The sequence below is a fragment of the Oryctolagus cuniculus genome, chromosome 3 (genome assembly GCF_964237555.1).
Source record: "Oryctolagus cuniculus chromosome 3, mOryCun1.1, whole genome shotgun sequence".
In the NCBI taxonomy this organism is placed as follows: Eukaryota; Metazoa; Chordata; class Mammalia; order Lagomorpha; family Leporidae; genus Oryctolagus; species Oryctolagus cuniculus.
In genome coordinates this window covers 142,094,131-142,106,629 of record NC_091434.1, presented here as the reverse complement: position 1 = coordinate 142,106,629, position 12,499 = coordinate 142,094,131, and the positions used below count along the sequence as shown (strand labels likewise).

Genomic DNA, 12,499 nt, shown 5'->3' with positions numbered 1-12,499 from the left:
ACCTAACCAGAACAACAGAATTACATAACAAGACCGGAAATTCTCATGCTTAATTAAATGTCACCTACAGTAACAGTGGCCTCTGCTGTAGGGTTATCTGTTAAAAGCAGGTGACCACAAAGATCACTGTTCAACACACCTAGATATCAAGTATAAACTGGTACTTCTCAGCAAATGAGGACTTTTGGTCACCACTTTTAGATGCTCAGACACCACCAGAATTTAGAGACATTTTGCATCATAAAGATACTCCAGACATATTACTGACTCACTGACTATTTATTTCCTTTAGTCACATCATCATAGTCCCATAATAACACAAATATTTTATACTAAAATCTATAAATACTTGCATTAAATAGGGTAAATGAAAAAGGTGAACCATGAGACATTTCTTTTAGAGTTTTTTTTTTTTTTTTTTTTTTTTAAATCTGTTTTACTTGAAAGACAAAGCAATAGAAGAGAGAATCTTCCACCACTGGTTAACTCTCCAGTGGCCAGGCTTGCACCAGGCAGTTAGGAGCCCAGAGCTCCATCTAGGTCTTCCACATGAGTGACAGAGACCCAGACACTTGAGCTATTATTGCCTGCTGCCTTTCGATGCTGTACTGAAAGAGGAGGTGGAGTTCAAACCCAGGCAGTTTGATACGTGATGTTAGTGTCAAATGTTGTCTTTTTTTTTTTTTAAAGATTTATTTATTTGAAAGTCAAAGTTGCAGGGAGAGAGGGAATGAGATCTTCCATCTGCTGGTTCACTCCCTAGATGGCTGTAACTGACCCAGTGCTAGGCCAGGAAAAAGCCAGGGGCCAGGCGCTTCATCCAGGCCTTCCATATTAGTGGCAGGAGCCCAAATATGTGTGTCATCTTTTGCTGCTTTTCTTAAGCCATTAGCAGAGAGCTGGATAGGAGTGGAGGAGCCAGGACATAAATCAGCGCCTATATGGGATGCTGGCATTGCAGGCAGAGGCTTTACCCTTTATGCCACCACACTCGCCCCCAAGTACTGTCTTTTTTCTTTAAAGATTTATTTATTTTTGGGGTTGGCGCTGTGGCACAGTGAGTTAAAGTCCCAGCCTGCAGTGCCGGCATCCCATATGAGCACCAGTTCGAGCCCTAATTGCTTTACTTCTGATCCAGTTCTCTGCTATGGCCTGGGAAAGCAACAGAAGATGGCCCAAGTCCTTGGGCCCCTGCAACCAACATGGGAAGACCTGGAGGAAGCTCCTGGCTCCTAGCTTCGGACCAGTTCAGCTCTAGTTGTTGCAGTCGTTTGTGGAGTGAAGTAGCAGATGGAAAACCTCTCTCTAGCTCTACTTCTTTCTCTAACCTTGTCTTTCAATTAGTAAAATGAATCTAAAAAAAAAAAAGGTTCATTTATTTGTTTGAAAGGCAAACTTAACAGACAGAGTGACACAGAGAGAAAGAGAAACCTTCCATGTGCCAGTTCACTCCCCAAACGGCTGCAACAACCAGGGCTAGGCCATGTCAATGGAGCCAGCAGCTTCTTCTAGATCTCTCATGTAGGCGGCAGCTACATTAGCAGAGATCTGGAGTAGAAGTGGAGCCACTAGGGTAGAGCTGCTCTCTGTGGGCGCTGGTTTGAGTCCTCGCTGCTCCACTTCTGACCCAGCTCCCTGCTAATGTACCTGGGAAAGGAGCGGAAGATGGCCTTGGTGCTTGGACCCTTGCCACCCAACTGACATGCACTGAGCAAAGTCAGAAATGCAGAGGAAGTATATACACTGGCAAAATCAAGCAAACAAAGACAGGTCAGAAAGATCTGGCCTATGGCAATACAAGACCCACAAAATCATTTTGTCTGACTCCATGAAGGCAACTGCAGGTAGGACTCAAAATTCAAGAAATCTATAGTACACTGATTTTTAAGTTGACAATTTTGTATTGCCTGTGAATGATGTTATAAATATCCAAACAGCCCTTGGCAGAAAAAAAGTCTCCCACCCCTGGGTGAAAACATTATAATAAAGTTTTAAAATGGTATACCTAAGAGAAAGGAGATGTTATAGCTAAAAATGTTAAAAATATAACTAAGAAATATTATAAAGCTGAGAAGATTAAGAGATAGTGAGGGCACTGTAGGCAAATGACCATGTGGGACGGAGGAGGAAGGTAGCAGGAAGAAGTCATCATCATAGGTGCTGAGTGATGATGCAGCCACTAACAGTCAGGGCCAAGGCCGGAAAGTGAACTGCTCAAGATTAAAGCTTTTGAGCATGTTCACCTGATGAAAGGAGTTAACGTGGTCATGCAGACCTGAGACTCAACAGCATGAAAACTATCTGGTCCTTGGAGTTTACAACGTTACAGTGTTCTTCTTGGGTATTCCTGGAAATTACCTCAGTAATGTTTGCTACACTTTTATATCTTCTGATCCTCCTTTTCTGATTGTTTTCTGAGCCCACATTTTTCCTAACTGCTGTTATCATCAGATGAAGAAAACACAAAACGAATTTTAGAAATTAATTAACATAGTAGAGATTAGGTTCTAATATATTGTCATTTTAAGCAGAGCTTGCTAAAGTTAATTTGTATGTTAATATTTTCTATGCAACAGCTATATGAAAGGCCAGAAAAGAAAAAAATCCTAATCCAATTATCAAATATTTACAGATATATCACCAGCTGTAGAAAAAAGCATATTTAAAATGCAGTGCTGGAGCTGGCGCTGTGGCATGCTGGGTAGGGCTACTGCCTGCAGTGCCAGCACCCTATATGAGTGCCAGATAGAGTCCTGGCTGCTCTCCTTCCAATCCAGCTCCCTGCTAATGTGCCTGGGAAAGCAGCAGAAGATGGCTCAAGTCCCTGGGCCCCTGTACGCATGTAGGAGACTTCAGATTGGACCAGCTTTGGCCATTGTGGCCATTTGGAGAGTGAACCAGTGAACTGAAGACCTCTCTCCCTCTGCCTTTCAAATAAATAAATAAATTTAAAAACAAAAACCATGGTACTTTAAAAATAAAGAATATTGCACTTGAGAAAAGAATATTTGTAATTTGATATTCATTCTCAAATGTACAACACAAACACAAGAGAAGGACCACAACACAAACTATTACACCATTACTCAATCATTCTAAAATTGAAAATCCTGGTGTTGACATTAGTAGTATAATGTCTTTTATATACAAGATGAAAGGACCTGTATGTACACTTTACAGATATTTGCTTACTGTAGTGTTTTTAAACCCTAAGTCAACATGATAGAGGCTCCCAGAATATTTTTTTCTTTAGATTTCTAACTCTCAGAAGTCATTTAAGTTGTAAATATCTTCAATAAATGTCATTTATAGAGTCTTATGTTACCAATCAGCATTTCCAACTAAAATTCCCAAAGAATAAGCCTGGAGCAGAGAGCATTTTCTTACAACTTCTAACTCTGAATTAAGTTACCAGAGCAACAGTAAGCAGAGATTTATTATTTCTTACAACACACCTTTCAAAAATTTCAAATCATCTTATTCAAGCACCAGTTCTGTTTTTATAACCACACAGTTCTAAAAGTATTTTTGTCAAATTTTTAAGATTTTATAGTCTTCCTAAATTGGATTTTTGGTCTTCAAAAATATACTGAAAAAGTCCTCAGAAAACAAGATTTCTTAAGAGCAAAAAGTTACCTAGAATTATAATCTACCTATCCTTATATTTTTTAATCCACGCATTCATTGAGATTTATACATATAGTCATATGCTGCACAACAGACCTCATATACAATGGTGGTCCCATAAGATTATATCACCTAGTAACACTGTAGCCATCTTAGTTTGTATAAGTACTCTCTATGATGCTCACACGACATGTCATCATAGTCTAATAATGAATTTCTCCACATCTGTTCCAGTCATTAAACAGTGCATGACTTACATGTATTATTTTATGTCATACAACATATAACTTTTTTTCCTCTCTTTTTTAAAAAAGATTTATTTATTTGAAAGGCAAAGTGACAGAGATCTTCCATATGCTGGTTCACTCCCTAAATGCCTGCAACAGCTAAGGCTGGGCTAGGTTGAAGCCAGGAGCAAAGAACTCTGTCTGGGTTTCCCATGTAGATGGCAGGGACCCAGTGATTTGGGCCATCATCTTCTGCCTTCCCAGATGTAATAACAGAAAACAGAATCAAAAGTGGAGGAACTATTCCTCAAACTGGCATTTCAATATGGGAAGCAGCCATCTCAAATAGCAGCCTAACCCAAACTGCCTGCTCTTAATTAATGTTTCTCTTGTATTTCTTTCTTTTTTTTTTTTTTTTTTTTTGACAGGCAGAGTGGACAGTGAGAGAGAGAGACCAAGAGAAAGGTCTTCCTTTTTGCCATTGGTTCACCCTCCAATGGCCGCTGCGGCTGGCACGCCGAACTGATCCAAAGGAAGGAGCCAGGTGCTTAACCTGGTCTCCCATGGGGTGCAGAGGCCCAAGCACTTGGGCCATCCTCCACTGCACTCCCGGGCCACAGCAGAGAGCTGACCTGGAAGAGGGGCAACCAGGACAGAATCCAGCGCCCCGACCAGGACTAGAACCTGGTGTGCCGGCGCCGCAAGGCGGAGGATTAGCCTAGTGAGCCGTGGCGCCGGCCCAGTCTTTATATTTCTAATCTTAGATTGCTTATTTTCTATTCAACATTATTTAATCCTGATAAAGGATGTGGCTGAGAGGAATAAAAGGTATCAGCTAAAATAAGGTTTTCTTAATGATTAAATAATATCTCAAATAACTGAAAAATGTAGTATCTTGTTTTTGCAACATTTCATTGAAAAATATTTTTAAAAAACTTTAACGGCCTTCTCTTGTATTTCTTTCTTTTCTTTTAAAAAAGACTTACTTGAAAGTCAGAATTGCAGAGAGAAAGAGATCTTTTATCCGCTCATTCACTCCCCAGTTGGCCACAAAGGCCAGGGCTGAGCCAGGCCAAAACCAGGAGCCAGGAGCTTCTTCTAGGGGCCCAAGCACTTGGGCCATCTTCCACTGCTTTTCCCGGGCCAATAGCAGGGAGCTGGATCACAAGTGGAGGAGCTATGATATGAACTGATGCTCATATGGATGTCAGAGTTGCAGGCAGCAGTTTTACCCACTATGCTACAATGCCTGCTTCATAATCAATTATAAATTTCTCATCCATTAGACAGTAATAGTCTATGACAAAATCATAATTCCAGTGTATATTTCAGGCTAGTTAGAAAGTATTAATTTATGGACTAAAAAAAGTTATCATGGAAATAGATATGAGAAAACCATACAATATTTATCACACATTTTCTGACGATTATTTAAATATAGTGAAAAGCTTTAGAAATACAACACTAAACACTGAAATAAATTTATTTCTGCATATTTAAAAAATGTACTGGTGAGAAAATTTTTCCCTTTTATACATTAAAGAAAATGATGGTCCAAAATAAAATCCTTAACTTTGAAATTTATCTGCATTTATGGAATAAAATGAAAATATTTGTCATTTAAAGTTTAAATTGAAATATAGTCTACTTTGCTTTTCAAAATATTAAATACCTCAATTTAGATAAAAGCATATAAAATAATTCATAAGAATTCTATTTTATAGCATAAAATATTTAGCTAGATTCAGAACAGGCTGTAACAGGATTTAATTAAACTGAAGAAGAGTTGGTAACATGACACCTAGATGCACAACAACTCCCTTGTTAATGAAAGGAATGAATGTGCTCATTATATATAAATCTTTTTGTTGTTTTTAAAATTTACTTATTTATTTGAAAGTCAAGAGTTACAGAGAGAGAGAGAGAGCATGAGACACATTCATAGTCAGGGGGTTGGTGCTGTGGTGTAGTGGGCTAATAAGCCTCCGCCTGAGGTGCCAGCATCCCTTATGGGCACTGGTTCGAGTCCTGGCTGCTCCATTTCTGATCCAGCTCTCTGCTATGGCCTGGGAAATCAGTAGAAGATAGCCCAAGTCCTTGGGCCCCTGCACCCACATGGGAGACCTAGAAGAAGCTCCTGGCTCCTGGCTTCGGAATGGCTTAGCTCCAGCCATTGTGGCCATTTGGGGAGTAAACCAGTAGATGGAAGATCTCTCTCTCTCTGTCTCTACCTCTCCCTGTAACTTTGTCTTTCAAATAAATAAAATAAATCTAAAAAACAAAAACAAAACTTTGAGATCATTTGGTAACAAATCTCTCATAAAAAATAAGGAATTTCCAACAAATATTCCAGAAAATTGACAAAAAAAACTAAAGGGGAAAAAGGAAAACAAAAGTTCTAAATTTGTTAGGTCATTTCTCCTCATACTTGTCTATCATATGATAGTTATAATAAGTTTAAAAATAAAAATTTAAAGAAATTTTATACCCAAAATAGCTTAGCATCTTCAGGGACAAGGCGATTATTATATATTGACAGGGAACAACAGGGGTCGGCATGGTGGTGTAGCAGGTTAAGCTACGACCTGAGATACCAGCATTCCATATCTGAGTATGGGCCAAGGCTCAGCAGCTCTGCTTCCAATTCAGCTCCCTGCTAAGAAGCCTGGGAAAGCAGTTGAAGATGGCCTGAACACTTGGGCCCCTGTGACACACGTCAAACACTCAGGCTCCTGGCCTTTGCCTGGCCCAGATCTGGCTGTTGTGGCCACTAGGAGAGTGAATCAGCAGACAGGAAATCTCTTTCTATCTCTCCTTCTCTCGCTCCTTGAAACTTTGCCTTTCAAATAAATTTTTAAAAATGTTATAAAAGAAAAAAAGAAAGGGAACAAGAGACCAGAGAAAACAAAAGCAGAAATGGGAAACATTATAATACAGTATTTTGAATATTCAATAAGATCTTTTAAAATGATGAAACTGTAAGTCAAAAGGTATTTAATTATAATCCTTTAATTCTACTTAATTAAAAATTAATACACAAATAATTAGAAAATGTTATACTATTATGAGTAAGAACAAAATCAATTCAACCAGACTCAAGATACAATTACTTACATGGTGGGCTAGAAGAGAAGAGCATAATGCAGTAAATTTTTTTATTTATTTATTTATTTTTATTTTTGACAGGCAGAGTGGACAGTGAGAGAGAGAGAGAGAGAGAGAGAGAGAAGTCTTCCTTTTGCCGTTGGTTCACCCTCCAATGGCTGCCGTGGCCGGCGCATCGCGCTGATCCGAAGCCAGGAACCAGGTGCTTTTTCCTGGTCTCCCATGCGGGTGCAGGGCCCAAGCACTTGGGCCATCCTCCACTGCACTCCCGGGCCACAGCAGAGAGCTGGCCTGGAAGAGGTGCAACCAGGACAGAATCCGGTGCCCCGACCGGGACTAGAACCCAGTGTGCTAGCGCCGCAAGGCAATACAGTAAATTTTTAAGAGTAATTTATATTTGAAACAATAATGAGTGCTATGATTTTTAAAACAAGATGCTCTTTCCTATCCACATTTTATTTAGAATATTATTTGATTTGTATTGGAGCCATTAAATATCCATCACAACAGAGATATAAACAAGAAGGAAATGAGTTAATAAAACCTAGGTTAATTAGCGAGAATAACCATAATGGAAACGCTCAATTTAGATAAAACACAGGATGACAAATAAAAGCTAAATATTACATTTTAGCGCAACATAAAAGTTTCCTAAGATCACAGGCCAAGAACACCTACCACTCCGTCAGCAATTTTCTGGGCTCCATGAATCTCATATAGTTGTAGCTGTTTTTCAAACAGTTGAGCGATGGCTCTATGAACAAGCTCATATTGCTCCTATTAGGGAGATGAATGATAAACAAAGGAAACAATGTTAAAAAGAAACACCTCAAAACCAAGAAAGCATTTATAAAAATAGTTAATAAACTGAAATAATAAATAAAAAATAAAAAAAACCCATACCTTTGTTTGCACTGCAGAATGCCTTTGTGTCCTCATTTCTTGTATTAAATTAAATACATTAAACTCCTCTGGTATTTTCTAAAACAAAGAATATATAAACTTGGGACAACTGTCCAGGAAACAGTAAAGTACTCTTCAGTTTTTCCTATCAACCTTATATACATGCTGGATAACTGCAAACATCTTTTGAGCACTGTTATGTAACAGACTCAGATTGTACATAGCATCATTGATACAAAGCTAAACTTGATCCTCAATAGTCAGGCTGTTGCCAAACAGGTGAAGAAATAAGTTACCAGCCACAGCATGATTGTAAGGTAGTGGGAATCAAGAGGCTGTATGACTATCTGTGATGGTATGTGGAGTGACAATTTAGCTGGATATTACAAGAAGGATATTCTATAAAAAGTGAAGGTGATATTGACAGCATAGCAGATTGAATATATATTCTATTTGAGAAATCAAGACTTTGATGTGGATAAAGCCCAAGTCTAAAAGAAGAAAAATAAGACAGGAAGGAGGCTGGAGGGTGGGAGTAAAGGAGTGAGGGAAGAGAGGGTGAGAAGTATCATTATGTTCTTATACCTGCATATATGAAATTTGTTCCCTTTATATAAATGAAATTTCTTTTTAAATAAAAAAAAAGATACTCAAAGGAGGAGAGAAGATAAGGCTACTTGGAATTAGACTGAAACATAATTGAAAGTTTAATTTTATCCTACAGGTTACTGTCTCCTGGACTGGCTATATAAGGACTAGCTAAAAGAGCTACATAAAGGATCTAACTTTGTGGTGTAGCGACTAAAGCCGCTAATTGCTACACCAGCATCCCATATGGGCACCAGCTCAAGTCCCGGCTGCTCCACTGCCAATGTGCCTGGGAAAAGAAGAGGAAAATGGTCCAAGTGCTTGGGCTCCTACACCCATGTGGGAGACCCAGAAGAAGCTCCTGGCTCCTGGCTTCAGATCAGCTCAGCCTTGGCTGCTGCAGACCACTTGAGGAGTAAACCGGTGCATGGAAGACCGCTCTTTTTTTTTTTTTAAGATTTATTTATTTATTTGAAAGGCAGAGTTAGAGATGCAGAGGCAGAGAGAGAGGGAGAGAGAGAGAGAGAAAGAGAGGTTCCCCATCTGCTGGTTTATTCCTCAAATGATCCACAAATCAGAAGCCAGGAGCCTGGGGCTCCCACGCAGGTGCAGGGGCCCAAAGACTTTGGCCACCTTCCACTGCTTTCTCAGGCCACAGCAGAGCTGGATTGGAAGTGGAGCAGCTGGTATTTGAACTGGTGCCTATATGGGAAGCCAGCACTGCAGGTAGTGGCTTTACCCAGTACACCACAGCGCTGGCCCCAAGGAAGACCTCTCTTTCTGTCTCCTCTCTCTGTAATTCTGTATTTCAAATAAGTAAATACTTACTGAAAGGAATATACTTACACCTAGAAATAATATAGAAAGCAATAAGAATTCTGTATTTAGAAAAATCAGTGTATGACTTACATACACAATACAGGTATTCACCTAGAATGACACTCATCCTGTTGCCCAGTATGCTATCCCAAGGCAATGGCAGTATTTATACTTTTTCTCTATCTTTATTTCTGACATAGTAAACTACTTCTGAAAAAGTAACAAACAAAACAAAATACAGGTTGCAATTTACTGTAAGTAATCTTAAAGTCTGAAAATCATATAGATCAATTGGATATAATGCTGCATGAAAATTCTTCTTACCCCAGCTTTCAGTAAATTCCATGTATAATCTATGGCACAAATTGCACCTGTTCTTCCGCAGCCTGCACTAAGGACATAAAGTTTGAAAAAAGAATTTGACTTTTGTATAAAAGAATTATAGGTAAACATGTTAATATTCAGAAACAATACAAGAAATTGGATAAAATTACACTTATTTAGTAAAGAGACTGCTGTTTCAAGTGTGCACAAGACATCATCCTTCACATTAGTATTTACATCATTCTAAAACTTAAGGAACTTCCAGGAGTGACTTACAGAATATCCAGAAGTCCTCACTTTGGAAGTCTATTTCTACCTCAGAAAACCATTTCTTACTAAAAATATTATGCAGAGATAAATTTATTTTAATCTCAAGATGGGTCTTGTATTTTGGAGTAGAGAAGGAAACAGTCCATTATTTCTCTATGCTACAAGTTTAGGAAAAATGATGCTCCAAGTCCCAAAAAGAGGCTTGCATACCCACATTGATTTCACCAAAAGAAAAAAGAGAATGCTGATCTCCTGAAGAAGTAATGGAAGTTGAAGAATGTAAAATAAAATACCATAGTTTTTATTTTAAAGCATGACAAAATACTTTGAAGCAACTGATTCTCAATGTTAGAGAGAGGTATATGCATGTACCTTCGGAATGAAAAATCTCTGAGTAATTAAAAAGATGCTACTAACATCACCAAAATAATCCTAGGCAGAAAAAAAAGGTATGTAGTATTTAAATATATATTTTTAAGCTTTTGTTAAGTATCAGTGGTTTGTTAACATGTAACCTAAACATTTCTTACGAAAGAACATGATAAACAACCTAATATATTTAAAAGCTCTTAAAAATAAACATCAATAATATTAATTTTTAGCTGTTGGTACACTTGCAAATCCCATGTATTAAAACATTTTTAGGGCCGGCGCCGCGGCTCACTAGGCTAATCCTCCGCCTAGCGGCGCCGGCACCCCGGGTTCTAGTCCCGGTCGGGGCGCCGGATTCTGTCCCGGTTGCCCTTCTTCCAGGCCAGCCCTCTGCTGTGGCCAGGGAGTGCAGTGGAGGATGGCCCATGTGCTTGGGCCCTGCACCCCATGGGAGACCAGGAAAAGCACCTGGCTCCTGGCTCCTGCCATCAGATCAGCGCGGTGCGCCGGCCGCAGCGCGCCGGCCGCGGCGGCCATTGGAGGGTGAACCAACGGCAAAGGAAGACCTTTCTCTCTGTCTCTCTCTCTCACTGTCCACTCTGCCTGTCAAAAAATAAAAAAAATAAAATAAAATAAAATAAAAAATAAAAAAATAAAACATTTTTAGAATCTTAGTTGAGTTACTTGGGCTAAATGATTTATATTTAGAATTTGACAGTTGCAAGTATATTACAAAGACAACCAAATCAATGAGAAACAAGAGCCAAGTTCAGAAACAGATGCATACATGAGGTATTTATTACATAAAGGTAGATTCTCTGAAGGGGAAATAGTAGACTATTTAATAAATGACAGTATAGGGAAAGTTAGTTATCAGTAAGGAGTAACGCTGGATTCTTAGGTCATACCTTAACTATAAAGAAAATTCCACATAAATTAAAAATATATTGGTAGAAAATAAATCTACAGGTATAGGCATCTGGCCTAGCAGTTAAGAGGCTCTTTAAAACACTCATATCCTATATTGGAGTGCCTGGGTTCAAAACCTGCCTCTGGCTCCTCACTCTAACTTCTTGTTAATGCAGACACTGGGAGGCAGTGTGATGGCTCAAGTCATTGAGTTCCTGCTACACAAAAGACCTGGGTTGAGTTCCTGGCTCCTGGCTTTGGCCTGGTATATATTTGCAATTCGAAAGTGGCTTAATGGATGGGAGCTCTCTCTGTGTTTCAACTAAATAAATGAGGAAAGGAAATTTTAAAAGTTGACAAAAGCACTAAAAAAATAATAAAAAAAAAATAAATGAAAGCAAATATACTATTTCCCCCCTCTTGAAGTCAGAGTTAATTAAGACCTTCATATTCAAGGTAAAATTTGTACACCAAATTTTTTTTTTATATAATACTGTGCTAGGGAAGAACTGTCTAAGCACACCTCCACGGACTATTAAGTATGAGATTTACAAGTTTGACTACCTGACAATTTAAAACATTCTATGTCAAAATTAAGACAATGAGAAAAACCATAGCTGTGAATACTAAATGTTAGGTTTATAAATAATCATGTAGGCCCAGGCAATACTTATAATGAAGTAACATATACAATTTAATAAAAATGTCTAGTAAATGTTTATCAATAATTTATATCGTTCTGTAAGACATATATAACTTATACATTATATAATTTCACTATGACAGTGTATAAACATGAGCATTTTATGTTCCTCAGAAATAGAAACAGTACTGAGTTTTTCATCAGTTCTAAAACATACTTTTTTCATCGTACTTGCAGCAAGGGTCACTATCTAACTCCACACATTGGGCAAGGGACCCTGGTGTTAGCGAAAAACTTGCCTCTCATGCAGCATACTTCCTACACTTGTGAGTTCATTAAAACATACTTTTTTAAACCTACATTATGGGCTGGCGCCGCGGCTCACTTGGCTAATCCTCCACCTGCGCTGCCAGTACCCCAGGTTCTAGTCCCAGCTGGGGCACCGGATTCTGTCCCAGTTGCTCCTCTTCTAGTCCAGCTCTCTGCTGTGGCCCAGGAGTGCAGTGGAGGATGGCCCAGGTGCTTGGGCCCTGCATCCACCCACATGGGAGACCAGGAGGAAGCACCTGGCTCCTGGCTTCGGATTGGTGCAGCGCACTGGCCGTTTCAGCCACTTGGGGAGTGAACCAATGGAAAAAGGAAGATCTTTCTCTCTGTCTCTCTCTCTTTCACTGTCTACTAACTCTGCCTGTCAAAAAAAAAAAAAAAAAGA

General features: G+C 39.0%; 1 protein-coding gene across 2 annotated transcripts in view; it reads right to left on the bottom strand.

Moving 5' to 3' along the window:
• PTPN12 (protein tyrosine phosphatase non-receptor type 12) overlaps positions 1 to 12,499 on the bottom strand; it is a 98,113-nt gene that overhangs the window by 26,707 nt on the left and 58,907 nt on the right. For both annotated transcript variants that reach the window (XM_070071196.1, XM_008258311.4), the window contains exons 9-11: positions 9,594 to 9,660; positions 7,863 to 7,940; positions 7,638 to 7,736 (exon numbers count right to left, since the gene is read on the bottom strand). In XM_070071196.1, coding sequence (XP_069927297.1) covers positions 7,638 to 7,736; positions 7,863 to 7,940; positions 9,594 to 9,660 — 244 coding nt within the window. The remainder of the gene's footprint in view (positions 1 to 7,637; positions 7,737 to 7,862; positions 7,941 to 9,593; positions 9,661 to 12,499) is intronic.